Genomic DNA, 25,621 nt, shown 5'->3' with positions numbered 1-25,621 from the left:
TCTTCAGGATTAGAGTCATCATGGAAACTTCCTCTCTGATACTGGGCTTAGATAATGTTGCTTGTCTGGGATACTCCTCCACACATTGGCAGCTAATATACAGCCTACAAGTATTTCACAGTCGTGAGCTCTTAGTGAACGAGGCATGTTTTCAAAGGAGTGAAAGAAAACATTTCCTCCATTAGTGTTTATCTGTAATCCTCTTAACAAGCTCCCTACAAATCACACCTGCCATCCGAGAAAGCTCATTCAGTGGTAATAGCAATACCTGTAATGGGAGTTCTGTTTTTCAGCCGATCCACTTCCATAGTGAAGTCATCCTTCAGAAAAAGGAACCCAATAATGGAAAACAGGTAGACCAGGATGAGAGCGAGGACTGCCGTTAGAATAATGGAGCGGCCATTGCGGGTGACACTTTTTATGACATTGAGCAGAGTCTCTTCTCTGTACACCAAATCAAAAAGCTAAAAAAATAAAATAAATAAAAAATCCACAAACATGCAAAGGAGCAAAAGATGAATAAGTATAAAGGTCATTACAAATACAAATGCAAGCCATTTTAGTTTATCTATGAAAAAATTACAACCTAAATGACTTTAAAAATGAACCAAGATATATATTGCTGTCCAGCTGAAATGTACTAATAAACTGTTTTTTAATAAAGAGAACCTTAACACAACATATATTGTGCACCTGTTGGTTTTGTAACCAACATAATTTCAGTTGTGTAAGACATGAAATAGCATAGCTTCACATTTGAATTTAGAAAAATTATAGTATTATACTTAACCAACTTAGCTTCTTATTCCTTATTTTTACTCTTACTGACATTCTGCAGTTGCTTCTAGACTATGTGAAATGACTAAAGTGAGAATGCTGAGTTAGGTTCACCTAAGTGATAAATAATGGATAGGCTCATGAAATGTATTGTTTAATCAAATGATAGAGGTGAAATTATGGGAACAATTTTATGAGCCTGTTGCAATAGAAATAGATATGAAATTTTAAAATAGTTGAGAAATGCTAACATCTTTCCTTACTAAAGGCATATACTGAGGATAAAACATATTACTTTAGTATGTACTTTTGGAACCAGAAGTATAAACAAAGATATAATACACAATTTTTCTAATTCACTTTCTCTAATGGGCTATTTTCCATTATGTGTTTAGTAGGAGAAAATCTATGCACGAGTCAAGAACCTAGGTGTGTGTTTGCTATCTGTAGTCAACACTGAAAACACTTTTATTTATTGCTATGTAAAATCTTGAAATTATACATTATCAAGTACATGTTTTATTACCAAAAGCTGGTTAAAAGCAGTAATTTAACATTCACTTAAAAAAGGCATAAATACCTGTTTAGAAAGAAAGAATATTTTAAAAAGTGGAATAATAGAGGTTTGTCTTCTGCTACCTGTGAGCAGTGATTAGAACGTCTAAACTGGTTGAAACGATCAATTATCCGTGTCCTGCATCCTCTCAGAGACAGCAGGGCCTTGTACCCCACTTTCCTGAGCACTGAAGGTTATACAGTCACTTCCTTACACATAATTGCTGTAAAGTTATTAACTTGTTTGCTCACCTTAGAAACTGTTATTTTATAATGGTAAAAAATAAAAAAGATTTAACTATTCTGCTATTTATCTTCTGGAGGGAGCAGCAAACTCTGGAAATGAAGTCAACATTCTTCAGAACAGACAAATAACTAATCCAACTTCCAAATTATCGGCGCTCTGGCATGAACTTATTTACTTGACATAAGGAGGTTTTTCTTAAGTTTATTTCAATAGTGACTGAAAGAAAAGGTCTGACAAAGGGCTCTGGGTCACTTCTGGATAGTTTCTGGAAGTACAGAGCTTCCAGAAGCCCATGGGATGCTTGCAAAAACTGCATGTCCCTGGGCCCCATCCTGTCCTCATGAAGTCAGAATCTTGAGAATGCAAAACGTGTTGACATTGGTCAGGTTGATGGTTCTTTCTGTTTATTTCTAAAAGGAAAATCTAGAGTGTGGTTTTTATTATTTTGAATAAACGATTGACATTGTGGAGAAAACCAGAAATGCATATTCATATAATTTTAAAATATTAAAATATTTTTAAAATGTTTAAATTCCATTTTGTTATTATGTCCATTACAATTTCCTTCTAGTACTCTAAACATCAAAACGGACTATCTCCTTTCTATAACCAATCCAATGAAAACAAATTAGCATCCCTATTGTAAGATTTGAAACATAAAAGCCAAGAGGAAATAAAACTAAAAAATAAGGTTAAGTAACATAAATTAAAGTAACAGTACTCTTAATAACTCATATAATCATTCAAATACAACTTTATTTTGTCAAATACCTTTACTTGGAAAACAAATATTTACACGCCTCATTTCACATTATCTTTTAAATAGATCTTGGTAATACTAGTCTCCGATACTACCCCTACTCATTTTATAGACCAGAAGGAGGACACACATATCACAGTCAGGTTAAAGTGCTGGGTATCTTAGGACTTCATACAGGGTAGGGCAAAAGTAGGTTTACAGTTGTGAGTAAGAAAAAGTTTATTGTTGTATGATTATTTATTAATTATTGTATTATTTTCCATACAAATAACTATAACCCTACTTTTACCCACCCCTGTAGGTCACAGGCAGATTTTTTTCAAATTTAATTTAATTTTATTGTATATCACAGGCAGATTTTTTAAATGGAATTTTTCAGGTGAATCAAAGCAGAGAGGGAATTCATTTGGATCCCTGAAACAGAAAAAAAAATTTCCTTTAAATTGGCGAATAATCCGATTAACTATCTGGAAGATAATTTTTAATCTAAACATATGGGACAAATCCACTCTTCACTGTGGCTCTTTCAAGTGCTTGAGAGTAAATGGAAAATTAGCTGTTTTTCCGTCTTCATACATGGGTGTGCTAGATAACATAACGGGGAAGCAGGAGGCGAGCAAACTGGGTCAGCGTAATGGTCTTAGATCTTCAACTTGTTTTCAGGTGATTTTACTGAGAAGTGCTCTCTACTGCATGTCAGCTCTGGGCTGGAGAGATAAATAAATTGCTCCTATGCATGATGCTAACCGGGTAGTGCTTTAAGTTTCAAAACATCATATATTTATATTGATTCCTCTCCTGGTTTATGGCCATAAAACATATATGCATGAAGAAAAACTGATAGCCGGAGAAAAAAAAAACTCCACAAACACACCAAAAATCTGTGGAAGAAATCTGATAATCCATTTAATGAATTAAGTGTATGTAGATAAGCTTCGCAACAAAGACATTAAATCTGAAACCGTAAGACTTTTCTTAAAACAACTCATTGTCTTTTGCTAGGTTGACACTTTTCTCCCTCGTTGTACTTATTTGTCACTGTAAAGATGCACATATTTGGCACTATAAATACAATATAATGATTCCAGTGCCAAGGAAACATATCCCCATTTTTTCTCCCACATTCCATCGGAGACTCCCTAATTGTAAAGAGACATACGATTTGGCTGAAACCACAAGCAGCCTGCTCTATGAAACCTGGGTCAAGCATGGACTCCTTGGTTCCTTCTCAGAGAGGAAAGAAAGAATTCCACCACAGATGTAGTTTCTCAGAGAAAAATAAAGACTAAAAATAATAACAATTCATGCTTTGCCTAGGAAATTCTAAAAATAACATAATTTGTCCTAAATGTCTGGCCCTGCTTTAAAAAATAAAATCAAAGGAAGAAGCATTGTGCATTTTTCCCAGCAGCAACTGTCCACATAGAGATGTACTCACCAGGAAGCTATAGAAGAATTCATGGACAAAGAGGCCCAGCATGCAAACCAGGACATACGCCACGTGGTAGAGAAAGGCCATGTCCAGGATGACTGCTCGGTACCCTCGGGTGAACGTGCCACGGTTTCCAACAAAACTCACCAGAAATACTATTTTATTACAAAGCTGAAGGGAGGAGAAAAAAAAAAGATTTTACTGTCTTATTTATCCCCAAATGCACATAAATAACAGGTCATTGACAGAACCTATTGTTCACAAATCTGTGGTTTTGTTTAATGATTTTTCATTCTGTAATTTTTCAGCACTACTTACAAATCTACATGTAAACATGGTACAGGCAGAACTGGTAACCTTTGCAGTTCCAGGAAAAGAGAGGAGCATGACTAAGGGCCCCAGCTATGCAACTGACATGGACCTGAATTAAAATCTTGGTGCTCTCACCACTGCTGGCATGGCTTGAGTTGTGCACCTATAGGCCTGATTGTTTCTTCTAAAAAACTGGAATAAAGGAATTCCCAACTGATAGAACTAGTGAGAGGATTAAACAGTTCATAAAGCATATGAAGCACTTAATGCAATGACTATTTTATTTTTAATATATATTTTTATTGACTTCAAGAGAGGAAGGGAGAGAAAAAGAATCACTGATTGTCTGCCTCCTGCATTACGCCCCCTGAGGATCAAACTGTGATCTCCTGATTCATGTGTCAATGCTCAACCATTGGGCCACACCAGCTGGGCTGCAATGACTCTAAATACCACTCATTATATTATCCATAGTGAAAGTAGCCTATGCAATATTTCTATTATACTAGATCTATAAAAGAAAAATGTCTTCAGAAAATATCCAAATATCCAGAGATCTGCCCTTGATTACTTTTTTTTACCCTGGACTTTCTCTACTGAGTGTTATTTTAATCAAATAAGCTATAAAAATTATTTTTGCATTTAACTTACTTTAAAAACATAAAAATTATAAATATACCTATATATCTAGGTTAAAATAAATATAACATGTGCAGATATTTTCTAAGTTCTATGGGTGGTAAATTCAATAAACGCTGTTGGCGTGTTTATTATGATTGGTATCATGTAAAGTATTTATATTAAAACTATGTTTAATGTTACCTTTTGTGGCATAATTTTAGAATGCGGAAAATTTATACTAAGAGTCTTTGGCAATAACAGATTTGTGTGATGATTTCCAAAGAACACAATTATCATAAACTTAGGACCATCTACATGTATTTGGTTCTAGAATCACTGCATTATTTATAAACCAAAAAACTAGTTTTGCCTCTTTGTCATCAAGGAAAGAATTACAGAGTTTGAAATTTCAATTTCTTCTTCCAAATTGTTCTCTGAGTTCTTTAGTTATCTATTGGCACCATATTTGTCTTTATATGTCCAAATCTAACCTTGGGGGAAAAAGTTGCTCTTTACAACATTGTTGGTTTTTTTCAATGTATATGAAATAAATTGCCTTACGGAATTATAACATAAGAAGGAGCAAAACACTTTGAAGCAAAATTGAAATATGTGAGGTTGGAAAAACCTTTTCCTTCAACTTTCTGAAGTTGAAATCAATACAGATAAAATGAGAAATGGGCTATCATTGCATGTTGTGAAGATAGCCAAATCAAATCAACAACACAGCAACTAAAAAGTTCAAACCTTTTCTAAATTTCCTCCCTGCTACTTAATTATCCTCTCAATAATCTATGTTATCAATTCTTTCACTAACTTGCTAACAATATGAATAATGTCAAATAGAAAGTCTTACTTTAGTATGTAGTGTTTCATTTATCAAATCTTTATAGATCATTATTGAAAAGGGCTACAGTGGAACAGATGTCTTTATATTCACTAGCCAAGACCAAGTTTAATATCATATGAAGTCAGTATTATAAAAACTGAGAAACTATATACAAGGTGCTGATATAAATTTAGCATTTGACAATAAACATCATGAAAATGGTGAAAAGTAGAATGTCTGAGTGATGCAATGATATTTAGTGTTTTACTCTTTCAATTGTTTTGAGTGACTATCGTTTACATTTATATTACCTGGATTAGGCCATTATAGTACATCAATACAAAACAGAAATAAGAAATTCTATAAAGTAAAAAATTAGAATTCTGACTTTTCAGAAGGATGAATGATATGCTTAAGACAAATTATTTATATTTAGTTTCCTGATCTCTACTTTCCTAAACTGAGTCATAAAACAATTATGCAGGAAAAGTATTTATTTATAAGCTGTTTACACTGAGGAAAGTAACACATTGAATTCAAATTCTCAAAAGAGCAATACATTTCAGTTCTCACTGCAAAAGCAGGAAATTTCTCTGTTCTAACTAAAAAGGGTCTCTGCTACTTCTGCATAAAAAATAAAGATTTGTCTTATATGTTTTCAGATTGCTTTTTTTTTTTTTTAGTCTTGACCTAGGGCTAGATATTGATGGATATATCCCTGCTCTCTAGACGAAGCCTTGAAGTGAGGTCGAGTAGATGCTGGCAGTGGCATCCACCTATTTCTGTAGAGACCAGAAACATAGAAATTGTTGTCTTTTGAAGTGTTCATACCAAGGAGAAATAAATGCAAGAATCAATGATTGGGTAGGAAAGAAGTTAACTCTGGTTTTCCCCACACCATGACCTTACAATGTGTACATTTTAAAAATAAAATCTATATGTTTTTATAAAGCATTTTCTATGAAAGCTTCATGCAGAGAATGAAGAACTTGCAGAGACATTCTCCCTTCTCATGTCATGACATACTTGCTGTTGTCTAATCCTTCATTTGTCAACACCACTATGTAGGCAATCGCTGTTTCTATGGCAAGGGCAGCCATAAATGGAGGTTGAGGGAACTGGGCAAGGTAACTGATATGCCTTTGCAGGACGTTAACACTGCCGTACACTGGAAAGACCTTGCATGGGAAGTTGGGCCACCTGGGTTCCAGCCTTGGCTCTGTCACCAAATACTTTGCTGAACCCTCCTGGTCTTAATAGGACACTGCATACCCATTTCTAAAATGAAATGCCTTGCTGTGAATAAGCCTTAAGGTGCCTCTTAGCTCTAGAATTATTTGTGATGTCCTTTCCATTTTACTACTTTATGTAATCGCAGAAATGTACAGCTGCTTTTATATTATCCTTGGTGTCTTATTTGGTTCTATGTCCCTGATCAGAAATTCTATCCCCATTTTACATTGTTCCTATGGGAAAACATGACCTATATTCTAAGAATAAATTATTGCCAAAAAAAATACTATCTACTATTTATTGGGAAGTTAAACTGAATTTATTGTTTTGAACTATATTACCATATTTCCATCAACCTTCAAAAATGAGATGATTTGATTAAATCAAACACCATTTCAGTGACATTATATCTTAGGCAGGATAAGGTTCTAAGGTTAAAGTCTAAGGCAAAATTTCCCTGTAGTGAAAATTAGCCTGGAAATCTTTTAAATTTCCAACAAACAGTGCAGTAAACAAGGGTGGTATAAACTTGTTCTTTTACTAAACTTGACACATACTAGCTTTCTCCCAGCACTGCGGCAGTTGTCGGTTTCTGCAACTGGTATTAGAAGTAGTTAGGAACATTCAGTGACCATAATATATGAGAAATAGTGTGTGTGTGTGTGATTGTGTGTATGTGCATGTGCACGGGGAGGAGAGAGAGAGAGAGAGAGAGAGAGAGAGAGAGAGAGAGAGAGAGAGAGAGAGAGAGAGAGAGAATATGACAGTTTTGATTCAGAATATACAACTTCATTTCTTTATATTAAATAAACACATAGATTAGCAGTATCATGAGCCCTCCCAGGAAACTGTAAGAAACTAAGGACATGGCACTATTAAATTTCGACGCGAGGGCACTAATAGACAGTTGTTTGCTAAACTCCATTTGCTTTATCTCTCTGCAAAAATGGTGAGACCAAGTCCAAGAATAAGGGAACACTTCCACATTACAAATAATTGTGAGAAAGGAAATGATTTATAAATGCCACTAAATAAATTACACATTTCTAGACACTCCTAGAAAGGAAAAAAACATGGTAGATAAGGAGTGTTTAGAAGATATCCAAAGATCTTTCACAGGTATTTGCTACATTATTATTTATTATTAAAAATATCTAAAATAGAAACAATACAAATTAATGAAATGGGTAAACACATTATGTAACAACTATAAGACTGGAAATATTATCCTATTAAAATGAGATTTAAAATATTAATGGTGTAAAAAAATTAAGTGATCCCAAATTTACAAAATGAGTATTTATATTTGCAAAAATAAAATGTTAATTTCCATTACCAATGACTAAAAATGTAACTAAAAATGTAGGGAATGGGAAGAACACTGTACTGGCTTATAAGATATACTTTATAACAGAGAAAAACATTGGAATCTTTTGAAACATCTCAAATACTGAGATGACTCCTGTGACAAGATAGAGAAACTGGTTGCAATTTAAACAAACCTTCAATTTTCAGAAACAAGAAGATAAAAATGAAATATAATATAAATAGCAACTGATAATACATAGATTATCAGCTTAGAACACAGATCCAGGTTCTTTCCTCCCACTTGATTCCTCTTCCAAAAAAGGGACTTTCTGCATCTGCTATGAGAGACACGGAGCCCATAAACAACTCTGTGAACCAAACTACCAACACTTCTATGATCACAAGAGCAACGCTTTACAATTAAATTGTATTCCACATATTAGGTGCTTGGTAAACAGTGGACTTTATTTCTGTGAAATCATTATTTCTGTTAATTATTCCTTTCAGCTTCACCCTCCTTATCATCTTGTACACTATTCCTGAAGCTTCTGGGAGGCGAGACCCTCGTCCTCTACCTCTTGGTGTGTTCAGTGCCTATTATATAACAGAGGCCCGATGAATGTTTGTTAGTTTTGGCCTAACTCTACTTGGCTATGATTTCACTTTATGAAACTTGGATTTTTCTCTCTTAGATTAATGTCTTATTGAGGACCAGTTACCGGTTTATAAATATTATTTGCTCCTTCAAGTAATTTGGTTCAACAGTCAATGTTTTATTTATTTATTTATTTACTTATTGTTGATACTATTACAGATGTCTCCCTTCAATGTATTTAAAAAAAATTTAAAAAGTGAACACACCAATATGTTTATAAAACTTCAGATAAATCCATGAAGATTCCTTAATTAGCCTGATTGGCAATATTGCAAAAGTAGCTTATTTCCAAAGCACTGAAAGTATAAGTTCAGTTCATGTAAATAATTTTTTAGATATTTAAATGCCAGGTATTAAGGTTAAAAAAAAATGGAGTTGTGAGGGAGTGAGGAGGGCATGATTATATCTATAAATGTGACAACCTCTGCCCTCAAGAAACTTATAGAATAATATATTCGGTACTTTACAGAATTCTGTGCTAATAGATCTCTTTGTATGTGTAGTACACTCTCTTTTATTGATAGTGATTGAGGAATAATTGGCAATTTGGTTGATGGAATGTTCTAGCTAACTAGGAGCTATCATATATACCATATATAATTTTTGAAGAATTATACTAAGGACCAGAAACATAAAATTGGCCATACTAACACAGCTTTCTAATTCTCATAATTTTGGCTATTTAATTTATTCATTTTCAATAAATATTTGCCATGTATTTTATGTACAAGGCAGTGTAACTCTATAACACAAAAATAACCTTCCCCTCATTCATTCACTCACTCATTAGCTAATTTATTTAAGGGATATTTATTAAATACCAATGATGTCCAGACATTGAATAATTAATTATTATCTTAAGAACCATATAATGTAGTAGGGGAGATAAGGCCTAAAGACTGATATCAGAATAGAGGACATTTTGCTAGAAACCCAGTAAAAGATATAAAAAATGCTTCAGGTATGCATCAGACAGACCAGCAATATATATTTGTTTACCTGGCTGTTTGTTCTTTCATCAACCTGATGATGTGCCTTTTCTCACTATCCCTTTGTAGCTCCCTTGCAGAAAGTTGTCTAATCCCTGTAAACTTTTCTCTTGGGTGCAGCTGCCGTTATTTGGAATAGTACTTTGGCTTACTTACTCTAAACTTACCTAACTTAAGTTTTGAAATGTGCTTTCTTGTTCTAACACTTTAAAATTTAATGGAAAAAAAATATGAATCTCATCTATGCCTTTCACAAGTTTATAGGTTTTGCTCACATAAAAAGAGCCCAATTTCATAGTTTTCTCATACAGCAACCCCTTTTCCTTGGTCATTTTATAAAAGGTACTCAGTTCTAAAATTCTACTGGATATAATTTAATCTTTCTTAGATGATTTAGAAGTCACCAGGATGTTAAGAGTAGCTCAAAGTCATTTTTGTCAATAGCTGCTGGTATGGGACGAAGAAGGCGATAAAATTGGATTGGATTAAATTGATTGCAGAACTGGGTCATGCCCCAAGGGCTACCTTCGTAAATATATCAAATTTTAGTTGTCATTTTTTTCTTTCTCTCAAAATTAGGAATGTACAAATTAAATTCTGGTTAATTCGGATTCATAATAAATTAGATTTTACTGTGTATACATGAATTACAGCATGTAGTTAAATTTTTATATTTAGTACACTTTTAATTAATCTATAACAGTACAAAGCAAAGTACTTACATTAGCTGCGCCAAGAAGTATTAATGTGGGCCCAAGACCTATTGTATATATTGATCTGAGCATTACAGACACAAGAAATGGCCGGATACCCACAGGCTTGGAGAAGAAAAACAGCATGGATGTGCAGATTGCAACTGCTATCCATAGAAGAACTGAGAACAACGGAGAAAGTGTACCTGTGAAATGTGAAAAAAGTTTATTTTTACCAAGAACAAATCTAGAAAATGTTAAAACCTTTGCCACGCTATTTCATACAACACATATAGCAAGTCAAGCCACGGGCCACACTTTCAAAACACCCCACTGTGTGTTTAGAGCAGCAGTTCTCAACCTGTGGGTTGCGACCCCTTTGGCGGTCGAATGACCCTTTCACAGGGGTCGCCTAAGACCATCCTGCATATCAGACATTTACATTACGATTCATAACAGTAGCAACATTACAGTTATGAAGTAACAACGAAAATAATTTTATGGTTGGGTCATAACATGAGGAACTGTATTTAAAGGGCCAGAAGGTTGAGAACCACTGGTAGAGAAAATGTCTTTAAACACATTACTCATTACATTTCTTTCCAGAAAGTTTGTGATTAATTGCAGGCCTCTTACATACTCACTAGTTATGCCCCTTCTATTAAGTCTGAAAGTTCTTCATCTTTGTCTCCTACAGGAGTTATATATGCTAAATATTTTGATAGAAGTATCCCATTTGGGAACCTTAATTCAAAAGTTGCGATTAATGGCCATTAAACAGACAGCTAAATCATGTGAAATCTGGTATTTTTCCACTGAACTCATACTCTGTCAGGTTCTATTATTATCAAGTTTCTATATTATAGATTCCTCTAAAGAATTCAGAATGTGGAATATCCAGTTTTTAATAAAATAGACACAAGTTTTAACTTTAAAACATATGTGTGTGTATATAGATGCATGAATGTATATGAATATGTATGCGTGTATGTGTTTGGAGGTCAATTCAAGTTCTTAAAATACTGGTAAGCTATTTAAATAATCAGAAACAAAAGTTCTAAGTGTTTTGAAAAGGAATTCTATTACAAACAAAATTTTTTTTGAAATTGCCCAAAAAGGTGTTTAAAAATATTTTCTGTGAAAAAGAAGTACACTTCATTGACGTTTGCACTGACATGTGGATTCAAGGAATCCCCCTCTGAAGATCACATGGTGCCGAGTTTGCAGAAGTAAATTAAGGGGCAACATTCTTGGGCTGATTAGACCAATGCCAAAACCTCAAACATGTGAACAGGCTGATGAAGTCAGAGGGGAAACAACAAAAGGGAGATTTTCTACTAGTTGCTTCTTTTAGCCACACCTCTTTATAATTTATAAGATTAATTTCTGCATCAAAACACCACAGGGTTGTGATGTGTAGAGCTTTTGTGCTACCATCAAAACCATGGGATTATCTGGACTCCTGAAATGAATTCCGTGTAAGCCTTTAGTTCACAGTGAGTGCTAAAAGATCAAAAGTAGGTAGGATGATCCTGTTAGACATTAAAAACAAAACAAAAAGTCAGATAGGAAACAGCACTGGTTTAGACGTGTTTATTTTTGCAATGTTTGTTCTTATCATGTTATCTCTTAAAGCAAGCAGTGATGAAAGAGAGTTGGGAGGAGAGATTTGATCTGCCCTTTCACCAAATTTATGATCTGATAAGATCACTTGGGAGATGAAGAAAGGGGTAAATTGCTATGGAAATCACCCTCAATTCCTATCCTCTGGCAACACTAACAAAATGGGCACCCAACTCATGTTTATTATGATATTGGCTTGGAAGCACTCTATGTCTACAAAACACAGCCTGACCACCAACTGCCCTGACTTCACAGATCTCAGAGAGCCATGGAGGGAATAATGCCTTCAACTTTCTATCATGCTTATCAGGACACCATCAAAACATAAGCTCTGTAAGTTCTGGGTCTATCACAGTGCCTGGCATGCAGTTACAAATAAATATTTGTTGATTAAATGAATAAATCAAAATAATCTGTGATCTTGTTTTAAGCAACTAAATCTCCAGTTACAAATTCCCCAAGCTGTGGAGCTTCACTCTGAAACTGCCAACATCTTTACATATTTAACAATTTACACGTTTACACATTTAGCCAGACATTGGACTCCAGTATAATTTATAAGTAATAACTCAATGTGTTATGTAAAGTCTCAGCTTTGACTCTGGTAGTCATACTCTGCATTGTCATGAATGCCTAATCGCCTAATCACATTTTGACTACTTTTCTCAGGTAGTATTTGGCTTGCTGAGATTTCCTTTTGATTAAACAAAAAATTATACCCATGCACTTAAAACTGGGCATTTGGTCCCTTTAGTGAAATAATTCACATAGCGGTAGCATGGTATCTTGAACATATTTAAGATACATGCTAAATAAATGGCTAAGTATGCTAAATACATGGTAAATATGTATTTGTGAATTAATAAACTTAAGTTATATAAAATGGCTATTAATTTATAGTATTGTCAATTGACAATCATTTATAATCATATTTTGTAAGAAGAATCATTGATTTCTAGCTGAAGATTTAATACTAAATCTATACTAATAAAAGGGGAATATGCTAATTAGACCGGGAGACCTTCCAGATGTCCTTCCAGACAAAGCCATGGTGGTGGAGCCGAGGCCGAGGTGGTTAGGGGCGATCAGGCCAAGAGGGGAGGGCAATTGGGGGTGATCAGGCCGGCAGAGGGGGGGCAGTTGGGGGCGAACAGGCCGGCAGGGGGGGAAGTTGGGAGTGAGCAGGCCAGTGGGGGGGCAGTTGGGGAGGAACAGGCCGGCAGGCAGAGTGGTTAGGGGCGATCAGGCAGGCAGGAAGGGAGCGGTTATGAGCCAGCGGCCCCAGATTGCGAGAGGGATCCCAGATTGGAGAGGATGCAGGCCGGGCTGAGGGACACCACCCCCTACCGGTGCACGAATTTCATGCACCAGGCCACTAGTATATATATAAACCAAAATCCTCTGACAAACCCTCGAGAAGACAGTATAGATTGTCAAACCAACTTTTACCCAATGAGGATGGGAAGGGGGACTGTCTTCTATACTTAATTTATATTTGTATTGATTTCTATAATAAGCATGTATTGCTTTTATAATGAAAAAAAATTTAGAATGCATTCTATACATTTTTAAATCTTAGAAAGTATAAAGTTTATCCTCTAAAAAGAAACTTCAAATAACAAAATTAGAGACCTCAGTTTAATTCACATAATGGAAATCTCCTGTCTACCTGACACTGACTTGTTTATAGTTTCCTGTACAGATCATGCTGCCTCCTACTTTCCAGTCTCTCTCTGATCCTCTGCCTCCCACATAGACTCTTAAGAGTTTTCTGTTTTCTCCACCTCACTGCAACCAAAGTAGACATCCACCCATAAATCCATAGGTGGTCTTCACTATTGTGTTTTACTCCTTTCTCCATTCCTTCACTAGACCATGAGCTCCTTGAAGAAAGGACAGCTTCACCAACCTTTGTATCTCTAGGGCCTAGCATAGTGCCTGGCATATAGCCACATTCCATCAAATGGTTGTAACTGAGTCGAATGAATCAAAATCACCTTGAGAAACTTATTTTCTTTAACACAAAGTACTTTAGGGGAAAAAGAACTACATCCACATTCAAATATGATGTATTTTTAAAAATCACATGCTATCTGAATATAAGAAATTCCCTCAATAACAATTTACTCCACTAACTAGCCCACCTTTGCCGAACTGGGCAGGGGTGGTAGGCATGCACTGTTCAACTTCTGAACAGACAGCTAGGAGATTCCCTGGCATCAACAGCTGCTGCCTCAGCCACTCCCAGCTTAGCCTCATATCTCAACTTCCACACAGGTTTCTTCTTTGGAGAAACATATGCTAAACAAAGAAACCAATTAACCAAATCAACAAAACAAAACAAAACAAGCCTACAGCCACACAAATAAGGCCTGGATTCCTAAACAAATTAAAACAGAGCTCCTGAAGCCTGACAGTGAAGAGATTATCTGCAGATGGGTGGGAGGGTGGAGGGCCCTATAAGATGATGATCTGAGAATCACTTGCCCCTTAAGAATCCCCTTTTAATTACTGCTCTGGTTGAAGGGAGACACTACTCCCTCGATTAACAGATTTTTCTTCTCACTATCAACATAGATTCCTGGATTTTTATGGGTCATTATATAATATTGTCAATTTTTTTTTTTCTCAAATGTTTCAGGTTTGGCCACTGGGAGACCTTTCAAATTGGATGCTGTGTTCTTACTATGTCCCCATCATTTTATCCAATTTGTTTTAGCACTTTTTGGAAGGAATATTAATGATCAACTAATTCATCTTTAAGTTGACTCCAAGTGCTCCTGGCAAGTTGTCACTGGTCATCAAGTGGGCTTCCCTGTGTAGTAGCAACATTGACCTTCTAACAACATCTATAACAACTAAGGTTTATTGAATGCTTTACTCATAACACCTCATTAAAGTCTCACAATAAGTCTATGAACAGATAAGATACCTGTGCAACAGGCCTCTAGTATTTATATAATTGATATGATGATGTATAAAAATGCTTTGGGCTATAATAGGTAGAAATAACAATTTTCAGTGCTTTATTTATCAATATGTACCATAGCTCTTCTGTATATGAGTTTTTGCAAAATAACATTTATATTGACCATAGTTTTCTGCCTATGCCACTTACTATAATTCTCTACTACCAACAACTATAGAAAAATCAATTTAATAAGAATTAAATCATTATTATTTTGCAGCTCTAAATAGCTAAGAAATGCATTGAGAATGTTAATTTAGAACTTTAAAATATTTATCATTTAAAGAAAGACAAGCACTTGCCTTCATCTCCATCGTCCCCAAATGGGTAGAAGAGAGCAACAGCTAAATTGATGAACACGGCCAAGTTGAATGAGATGCTCCCCCAGAGGGATATGTGTCTTGAGAACCAGAACAGGGCATGGTTATCTAGTAAGGAAGACGTGCAAGGGGATAGAACAGAAAAATAAATTTTGGTTTCCACACATCAACCCTACTGAAATTACATTTTCCTAAATGCATTTTTGTAAACTCGTATAAAGCATATTTAAATAAACACTTAATATGCTCTATTTTAGTAAGTTTATAATCAAGACCATGAAGGAGTTTTCTATTTGATTCCTTCATCATTTAGCCAATTCACAACCAAACCATTGTAGAAGGGTGCGTTATTTTGCAATTGCTAATGATGGATAGGAAAGGTGATTCTGTATTAATTCTCTCTAATATATTCCTAGAGAAGATTAGGGAAAAGATAGGTTAGCAGCTGCCTGAGGCCATTTTTAATGGAATGGTACACACTGCTATATAACGTAGAAAGCTGATACATTTGTCCCATGCCAATGCCTTAAAGTCAAATAAAAAACAAAACCCTGGCACATTTATATCTCTGATGAAAATTCCTATGACACAGACACAGTTACCTGAAACTATGAAACTTAATAGCATGGCATAGTACCACTTCTTGGGAACTAGTGATTTACAAGGACTTGTTGGGTTTGCAACAGCAGAAGAAAGTGAAAAATACAATAAGAACTACCCACAAGTGACAATGGGTTTGCTGAATAATTTCAGAAAAGGAACTGTATTTGTCATCAGAAAAGAAATAGCAAATGCATCTATTGCATACAATTTACATAAAACAAAAATCATTTTTTTCTATCACTCCAAAGTAGTTGAACAGATACGTAATGCATGTAAGTTTGACCACATGACTTTTCAGGTCTTCGTCCATTCTCTAACTTAATATGGAATTAATTGAAGGGGGAAAGCACATGAATTTTCAAATAAAAATGATAAACTTTTCAAATTATTTTCTGTGAATTCCAATCTCTGGGGTCTGTTGCTTACTGATAAACTGTACTACCCTTCAATACACAGTGTCATCTTCTCTGGGAAGGTAGCATTTCAACAACACTAGGATAGGCTACGACTAACTATGATATTAAGTTACTAATGTATCATAAACTGTAAACATCTGCATCTTCAACATTCCTGAATAACAAGTCCTCATTGTTAAAAGCAGAATATGAAGGTAAAATTAGAAGAGGTTGATGCAGACATTGGTAATAGACCCATCAAATGAATTAGATTCTATCTATAACCTCACAATAAGGTGCTTCCAATTTTTAAAAGTAAAACATATACTGGAAGTTATTTGAAGATTTCTTTTTATAAATGACAAAATATTTATCCAAAAAAGGCACAGATCCCACAAACACTAGTTCATTACTCAATTTACCTTTTGTCAAGGATAAAAATGGATGTTTTTCAAATTTCCCAAATAAAAATGTCAAGTATTCATATGTATTCTGGACACCCAAAATTTTCTCTGAACTTCATATGATTCTACATAGTAAAATGCTATGCTATAGGGAGAGTAATTTCTTTATTTTTTTCAAATATCCTGTAGGAAAGCCTGGCAATGCACGCCGCCACCTTATCTTCAAAGATGGTGTGTCTCAGGCTCCACTCAAATTCGAAAACCACAATCGTTAAAATTCCTAGAAAACTAGAATGACGACACAGTGTTGAATAGAGATATTGAGGACATAAGCCTGCTTGTCTGGAAAACGTCCCCAAAAGACAAAAAAGACCTAATCAAGAGTTTCCTTCTATCAATTTTTGTTGGAAGCTCATGATATTAGTTACATGGGAAAATTAAATTTTATTTTTAAACTCTCAAACTTTTAAATTGAAAATTGCGTATTTCCAAGTAGACTGGAGCCCTGAGAAATAAGTCATGGGGATGGCATTATGCTCATTTTTAACTTTAAAATGACAACATTTCTATTAGAATACAAGCATCACAAAATTTTTAGTTTGATTTGGCAATGTACAGATATAGGGAAAGAAAGACTTTCAGAAAACCGTGAAACAACCCGCTCCATCATAAAATCCTAAGAGGAGAGAGGATGAGCGTGCGGGGACCGGCATCTCCATGCCATTCACTGAGTGTTAAGGCCAGTCAGGGCCCATTTGGGGACTTCAACCCTGCAGCTGTTCAACAGTTGAAACATACAATTGCAACCTTGAATTTCATAATATTTATAAAACTATAGGATCAGCACTGGAAGATGACCTAAGTCAGAGGTTTCTGTTTGCATGAAGCTGCAGGTGTCTTGGCTCCAGCCAAGAATATAGATGGAGCTTATCTTCTTAAGGCTGTAGGGGATCTCAGTGACATCAGATGGCAGGAAATTAAAAACCAGTTTAACTGAAGAGTGTCACGTGTCCCAAAGTACCAATGGGCCTACCACGACGCCCCAAACTCACCACGTTCGTTTACTGTACTTACTCCTGATTTTCTTCTGCCACTTCATTTCATTGTAGAGGTCTTCTGTTTGCTGGAAGAAGTCGTTCACTTTGCTTCCTTGCTCATCCCTTTCGGTCATAGTGAACACACGGGACTTGGACTCCCGCGTAAGGTATTCACAGATGTTGGGGACAGGAAAGACTATCTGCTCCATGGTCCTATCATGCCGGACAATCTGCAAACATTAATTTACAGATGCTTTAGCCGTTAGCACCTTGGTCTTAGCATACTCTTGTTGTTTTTTTCGCACAAGTATGTTAAAGACATTTTATGAATTCAGTTAATGAAAACACAAACAAACAAACAGGCCAGTTTAAAGTATCCTAGATAGTCCTTTACTGGACTACTTTACATTTTTCTCTTGAAAGAAGAGATAGTAACTGACTAAAGTATCATAAATATTATACTTTGTTATAAATAACAAAAGCCCAAGCCTTTATTCTTTTTGGATTACCATTAACCCCATTTTTACTTTCATGAAGAACAGGAGAGAATTGAGAGGGTGTTAATTAGCAAGTGACTCACTAATTACATTACACCCTGCACTTGATATATCTGCGTCTTGTTCTTAGCCTGTCCTTCCTAAAAAGGGCTGTTGGGAAACAAATGGCCCACTCAACATGAGGCCAGAGAAAGGTGCTCTATGTCATTAAAATATTTCCCTATTTGTGGCAACACATAACTTTTGTAGGTAGAATATCCATTCTAGCATATACCTATATATAAATATTCATTATTTTGAACTTTTCTTATTTGGTATTTGTGACAATTTAATGTTAGATTAAAAAAAAACCAGGCTAAATATTTTCATACAGTTTTACCATGTAACAAGGGTCTGTGAAAACCAAATCTGAAGGTTCACATTTACATATGCTGCCCAACCCCCAAGAATGAATCAAGACTGGCCTAAACCAGAAGAGGGGCCTATTTCCCTTTGCCACTAATGGGGTGTTGGTGAGCATGTGACCTGCTTCTGGAGAATGAGGCATGAGGAGAGATATCCTGGGAGGTGGGGGGAGGCTTTCAGGAAAGATTTGGTTTCCAAAAAGGTAGAGAGCCTTTGAGACCAACAAAATAATAACAACAACAAAACCGAATAGCTAACACAAAAGTGCTTTTTGCCTGTATATTCTTTGTTCCTGCTGAGAACAAAAGGTAGTGTAAGGAGATGATGCCTGAAACTGTGCAGCTATTTTACAACCAGGAGGTGAGACATCACCAACATAACAAAGGAGACTGAGGAGAAAGATGGGAAAGGCCTGCATGTGTGAAGACATTATTATTATTACTTGTATTGATTTCAGAGAGAGGAAGGTAGAGGGAGAGAGAGATAGAAACACCAATGATGATAATCATCTATCAGCTGCCTCCTGCATGCCCCCTACTGGGGATCGAGCCCGCAACCCCAGCATGTGCCCTGACTGGGTTCACAGGTCAACGCTAACCACTGAGCAACTGACCGGGCATAGTGTGCACTCTTTATCAGAAAATATTTTTTCCTAATTATGAGAGTTCCAAATTGGATCAGTTCCCCCTGAAGTAGTGAGGTCTCTAACACAGGAAGAACTGAAAGCTACAGAGCTATTATAAAGCAATTCCTCCTTGGATGGGTGAGCAGACCAGGTAATCCACAAGGTGCTTCTTATTTCCCGGGATCTTTGAGTCTATAACTTACCGACAAACTCTGATTTTCCACAATATTCATCATTGTGGTGATATGCCAGATACAGTGTTCAGTTTTGGAAATAAAAAGATGACCAGGACCTGCCTCATACAGAGGACAAATGACACATAAGAAGCAATACTGCATGTTAAACCAACAGAATGACCACACTGTGTCAGGAGCACAGTGAGGGGAAATGAACGAATACTGTGAAGAAAAGAGGGCAGGTCATATGAGGTGGTCTTTGAATGAGCATGAGAATTGGTAGCGAGTAAATGCTCAGTACATGTTTACTGAACTCATGTATTTCCAGCTAAATCTTACCTCACTGCTGGGAAACCAATAAAAGTCCGACTTCAACAATAGCCCCATCTCTCACACACCCCAATCCCCACCTCTGGCTTACCCACTCTCCTGGCTTTTCCTGATCTTTTCTAATCACCTCGCTTTGCACTTTGGCTTCTGGGACCTTCCTTAGAACCATAATGGCTTGATGATCTATTTGTATCCATTTCTCCAGCTCCCTGACTTTGCCAGCCTCTGTTTCCTAAGCACCTGATGCAGAAAGCAACGCTTTGCTGCTGGTCCATCTAATAGTTTCCATTAGGTCAAGTATCCCACAAAAGCTACAGGAATATTCATGTTTATAAATACTAGCAAGGGATCCATTCTGTGACACAGGTCATAATGCTCATTATTCCAAAGGTTTGGCAACAGTAAACAATAAGGTCTAGTGATTATATATCACGAGAGTTAAGAGCAGTGATGCCCATCATGCACTCTGCTGAACACTAAAATATATCTGCCAAAGTGAATGAATGTTTGAATGTAAATTACTAGTGACAAGCATCTACCACTCTACCTACTTCTGCCCGATTAGCTCTGCCAACTAGAGTCAGAACGACACCATAGCTCGTAAATGACAGCCAGATGGGTCTCACAACACATCATGATAAGTCTGTGTGGACCCACACCTCCTGAACTGCCACCGGCCATTAAAGAATGTCTCATTTATGGGGTGGGGAGGTCAATTGTTGCATACTGAAAATGGAAACTCTTACACCATCCCAAGTTTATGCTATCGATATAAAAACTTTATTTGTGACTTCAGTGTTTCTTACACTTTCGAATATTTTCTTAGACAGAGATCTCTATTTTAATAAGCCTTCTATAGTTTTTTAAAAGAAACCTTTTCTTAAATGACCGCTTATGGCTCTGTCTTTTGGTTTTGTTCCATCCACCAAAAGGGTGGATTACAAACAAATATTTGGTAATACGCAGTTACAATCGGCCCGAGTTTACACGTTTCCCGCACTCCACCGCAAATCTATATGAACCGAGTTAAAGACGGCTCCCGCGGAGTACGCGCAATTCACGCGAGCCGACTTAACTCGTTTCCCCCACTCCAAGTGTTAAAAAGAAACCTTTTCTTAAATGACCGCTTCTATTATTGTGGGGGGGGCCACTGATAGGCACAACGGGCGTTATTAAAAATATTGTCAACTGAACCCAGGGCGCAGGCAGAGCCACGCCCTGGAGGTGGTCCTAGCCAAGAGGCAAGGACGCCACTCAGTCTGACTTTTCCAGCCCAGGTGCTAAGGGGGTGGATCCCATTATGTCGCCAGGAACTCAAGGCCCATCCAGATGTGATGTCACTTCCTGTTACTTCGAGTACATATTAAACTTACTTCCGGTGTTGGTGGCCCCGTCTGTCCCTCCATCAGAGGGCAGAAGCCCACCCAGACCCCGCTTCTTCTATTTTTGTGTCTTGTCTCTTTCATTTCTTTCTCAATCCCAAGCGCCTCTACTCAAAGAACCGGTTCGCTCTCTCTCTGTCCCAGTGCTGGACGTGGAGAAGGGAGACCCCCCGACATATAATATCATAATCTTTCCTCTAAAACATCACTGCTCTGTGATGAAGCTTCCATGACCGAAACAAAACAGAACCAAAACTACCTTATTAGTTACAAAAGGAAACTTAAATAGTCATGGCCAAAACACAAAAGACAACTTTGAAAAAAATGTTGTGTGCCTCAAATTTTTGTAGATCACTCCTCACATCTCATTTTTTAGTGTGTATTTTTACAGCTTATATCAATTTGGCTTCGTTGTTCTGGGAAACACTTATGAAAAAGGTCTGAAATAGAAAGTAAATATATCTTTTCACAGTTGGCCCCTTTCAAGAAATAATGGACAGTTACCTCAATCTGTGCGGTGTGGTTGGCATAATACTTTAAGGCTTCATCTCCATCATCTGGATCTGATCCTGGTTTGAGCATCTGCTGTAATAATTTGTTGTGACGGGCCAACTAGAGGGAAAAAGAGAGAGAAAACAAGTTTTAGATCTTTCCCACTCCCTTTCCTGGAGACAAACTTTGAAATTACTTTGTCCACTTGTACACAGAGCTTCAGTTCTGGGGTTCGTGGCAATTAATTACATGTCAGGAAAGCATGCCTATTTGAAAGGCAAAAACAATGAAATCACAAGAATCCACTATTACTACATCAGTCTTATATTTTTATTTGGGAATATATATGTTCTTAGCATGAGAAAACTATGTCTTGTCCAGAGTAGTTGCTCAATTAATATTTGTTGATTAAAGTTGTATCTTCCATAATTGTATAACTGTGCCAGGAAAAAGTAAATGCCATGATAGGTAATTGATATCCCCTACAATAAATTTAAAGTACATGCACATGTAAAACAACTCGGTCGACAGTGTGACAGTGCAGTGCAATGGTGCCGATATAATGGCAGCTTCTATATACACAAAAATAGGTATCTGTGTTTCAGAAGCATTTCTCTTATGGCATCTAATCAAGTTTGTACTGAACTCCTTTGCTTCTGTTTCTTCACACATCAAAACTGGCACTTTATGGGTACATATCTCAGTTTTATTATAATTGAAACCAGACATTTAAAAAACAAAAATCTCACCATAAATTACAAACCACTGTTACTAGATGTAATCTTTCTCATTTGAATGCCTATGGCACTTGTTGGCTAATTCTCTCACTTTGTAGATAGCTAGTAGTGCCTTCACTGTCAATTTTATGGTTCTATTAAATAATTTCCTGAAACCTTGAAATGTCTTTAACCTTTTAGATATTCTATTTATGCCTCAAGTTCCCAGGGGGCTTCTAGTAACAAAGATCTCCATATAATTTTATTCATAACACAGGTCCTGTCTCTTACTCTGTTGCAGGCACAGTCCTAAACACTTAAGTACATGATCTCATTTGACCCTACTAAGAGATCCTGGGGACGCACTCTTTTTTATTTTTAACCCTCACCTAAGGATATGTTTTTATTGATTTTAGAGGGAGAGAGGGAGGAAAGGAAAGAAGAAGAAGAAGAAGAAGAAGGAGGGAGAGAGAGAGAGAGAGAGAGAGAGAGAGAGAGAGAGAGAGAGAGAGAAAGAAGAAGAAGAAGGAGGAGGAGGAGGAGGAGAAGGAGGAGGAGGAGAGAGGGATGAAGGCAAGCCTAGATTTCGCGCTTCCTGGCTTTTGTCCTACCCACACAACTGCAGCCACGATCCGTCGAATAGGGGGGAAGAGGGTGGAAGAGGAGGGAAGAGGAGAGGAGGGAAGAAGGGGGAAGAGGGGGGAAGAGGAGGGAAGAGGGAGGAAGAGAGGAGAAGAGGGGGGAAGAGGGGGGAAGAGAAGAGAAGTTGATTGATTAGTTGCCTCCTGTAAATGCCCCAACCAGGGATCAAATCCACAACCTTTTGGTGTATAGGATGACACTCCAACCAACTGAGCCCATCCAGCCTGGGCTGGGTAGACACTCTTATTATCCCCATTTTACAAGTGGGGAAATTAAGGCATAGAGCATTTTAAGGGACTTGTCTGTGATAACATAGCTAGACAATAATAGAGCCAGTATTAAACTCAAGCAGTATAGTTCATTTCAGTATTTTATCAACATTTACAGACTAATAAATAAGTCTCTGTATTATGTGTGGGACGTTCATTCAAATTGTGATTACAAAGAATGGAGATAGATTTTAAACAATAATCCAGAAACTATTCCAGAACAAAAATCCAGGTTTTAGGTCTCTATCATCTACGTCTATATAGCCAAATAAACATTGTCTTTGTAAGTGATAATTTGGTAAATTAAATATTCATTCCATTAATGCTGCTCTAGAGCAAATCATTTTTGAAGCTATTATTTTATAATTGAATTTTAGGAATATTTATAAATCACTCAAGAAAACTATTTCCTGTTTTATATAGGTTGGTTCACGAAACAAAGTTTAATCCTGTGTTATTATTTAATAATATTGTATTATTTTCCATCCAAATAAGAATGGGAATAGAGGAAGTAAAAATACAATGAGGTGAACTCCTAAAAAGTATTGTGGGGGGCCAAGAAATAGGTGGTAGCTAGAGAAACGGATAAGGTACAAGGAAGGGTTTCTGAAAGATGAGTATTATAATATCATCTTTGTTTGGTTTCTGAGAGAGAAGAGACATTTGCTAGAGCAACATTTTGACTAGGTAAGAATGGAATGATCTAGTATCTAAATGGAAGAGTTTCCTTCACCCAGTGCAGACCAGGACACATGTCTGTGAGGCCAGTGAATGAGGCCAGTAAGCATGTTTGTGAGTTTTTGTCCAGAGAGGTTCAGCTGTCTGGTTTCTTCCATGCAAGGAATTTAAATGGGCCCATGAAATCTAAGCTGACTAGGGAAGGAAATGAAGCCAGAAAGGACAATGAAAAAGTGATAGGATCAATGAATTGTAGCTTCTAATGTCATTTAAAAATGTATTGGAGAGGAGGTGCTAGAATAATTAGAAGTGCTGCTTAAGAAGGGTTAGTGAGAATGAGATGTTTGAAATGAAGCCTGTTGACAAAGTATAGGGAGCAATGATTGATTAGTAATAACCATCATCTATGTCTATGTCTATCGTCAAATTGCTTCTCACACTTCCACCCTTCCCTGGTCAGAGCCACCTGGAATACTGCAGTAGCCTTTTAACTGGTCTCCCTCCTCCATCCTTGTCCTCTAGAGTCTAGCCTTAACCCAGGAGCCAGGGCTATCCTTCTGATCAGATCATGCTTCTTCTGCTCAAAACCCTCTGAAGGCTGCCATCTCATTTAGAGTGAAAGCCAAGTCTTCACCAGGGCCAACAGCACTACAGAACCTGCCCCCCTACCTTTCTGAACTCCGCACAGTCCCGGCCACACTGGGCTCCGGACTATTCCTTCCACATGAGAAGCATGTTTCCATCTCAAGAATTCTGTAGCCACATTTTGCTTACTATTCCCTGTCATGCTCCTGTTTATATGGCTAAATAAAGAAAACAACCCCAGGTACTAAAGAAGAAACAGCATCATTTACTATCTACACTAATAAAAGAGAAACATGGTATTTAGCGTACGACCGCTACCCTTTCCATTGGCTAATCAGTGAGTATATGCAAATTAACTGTCAGCCAAGATGGCGGCCGGCAGCCAGGCAGCTGGAAGCGAACATGAGGCTTGCTTGCTGCGGACTCCAACGTTCCCCGCCTGCCTTGCCGGCCTCTCACCTGCAACTCTAAGCAACTATGTACTATGTTGCAAATAAGAAGCTAAACAAAACACCAGAAACCGGCTTTCATTCAGCCGGGCTTTAGCAACATTGTATCGATGTTTTCAGCAGCGAGGCCTCAGAGCTAAAGCTGGCCCAGAATAAAAAAAAAAAGAAAAAGAAAACAAGGAGCGGTTGGAAGCTTCAGTCACTCGCTTCCGGAAAACAGCCCTCAGCCCCTCACCCAGACTGGCCAGGCACCCCAGTGGGGACCCCCACCCTGATCCAGGACACCCTTCAGGGCAAACCAGCCAGCCCCTACCCATGCACCAGGCCTCTATCCTATATAGTAAAAGGGTAATATGCCTCCCGGCACCGGGATCAGCGGAGCAGCAAGGCTCCCGGCACCAGGATCAGCGTGACAGGGGGGCAGCGCCCAAACCCCCTGATCGCCCTTGCGGCTCTGTGTGTGACCGGGGGTGGGGCCACAACCTCCCTATCCGCCCTGCTCTGTTTATGACAGGGGAAGGCACCCCAACCCCCTGATCAGCCCTGCTCTGTGCCTGATAGGGGGGAGCTCCCCCAATCCTCTGATTGCCCTGCGGCTTCTGTGTGTGAAAAGGG

The 25,621-nt window shown here is 37.3% G+C and overlaps 1 protein-coding gene across 5 annotated transcripts in view; it reads right to left on the bottom strand.

Annotated features, from left to right (window-relative positions):
- The window catches only part of ITPR2 (inositol 1,4,5-trisphosphate receptor type 2), a 417,029-nt gene that overhangs the window by 67,955 nt on the left and 323,453 nt on the right, over positions 1–25,621 (bottom strand). For all 5 annotated transcript variants that reach the window (XM_023744345.1, XM_023744344.1, XM_023744346.1 and 2 more), the window contains 6 exons: positions 21,680–21,787; positions 17,798–17,990; positions 15,304–15,429; positions 10,441–10,616; positions 3,778–3,942; positions 269–464 (listed from right to left, as the gene is read on the bottom strand). In XM_023744345.1, the coding sequence (XP_023600113.1) occupies positions 269–464; positions 3,778–3,942; positions 10,441–10,616; positions 15,304–15,429; positions 17,798–17,990; positions 21,680–21,787 (964 nt within the window). The remainder of the gene's footprint in view (positions 1–268; positions 465–3,777; positions 3,943–10,440; positions 10,617–15,303; positions 15,430–17,797; positions 17,991–21,679; positions 21,788–25,621) is intronic.

The sequence above is a fragment of the Myotis lucifugus genome, unplaced genomic scaffold (genome assembly GCF_000147115.1).
Source record: "Myotis lucifugus unplaced genomic scaffold, Myoluc2.0 scaffold_451, whole genome shotgun sequence".
Classification (NCBI taxonomy): domain Eukaryota; kingdom Metazoa; phylum Chordata; class Mammalia; order Chiroptera; family Vespertilionidae; genus Myotis; species Myotis lucifugus.
Note: the sequence above shows the minus strand (reverse complement) of the source record. Positions and strands in the feature narration are given on the sequence as shown.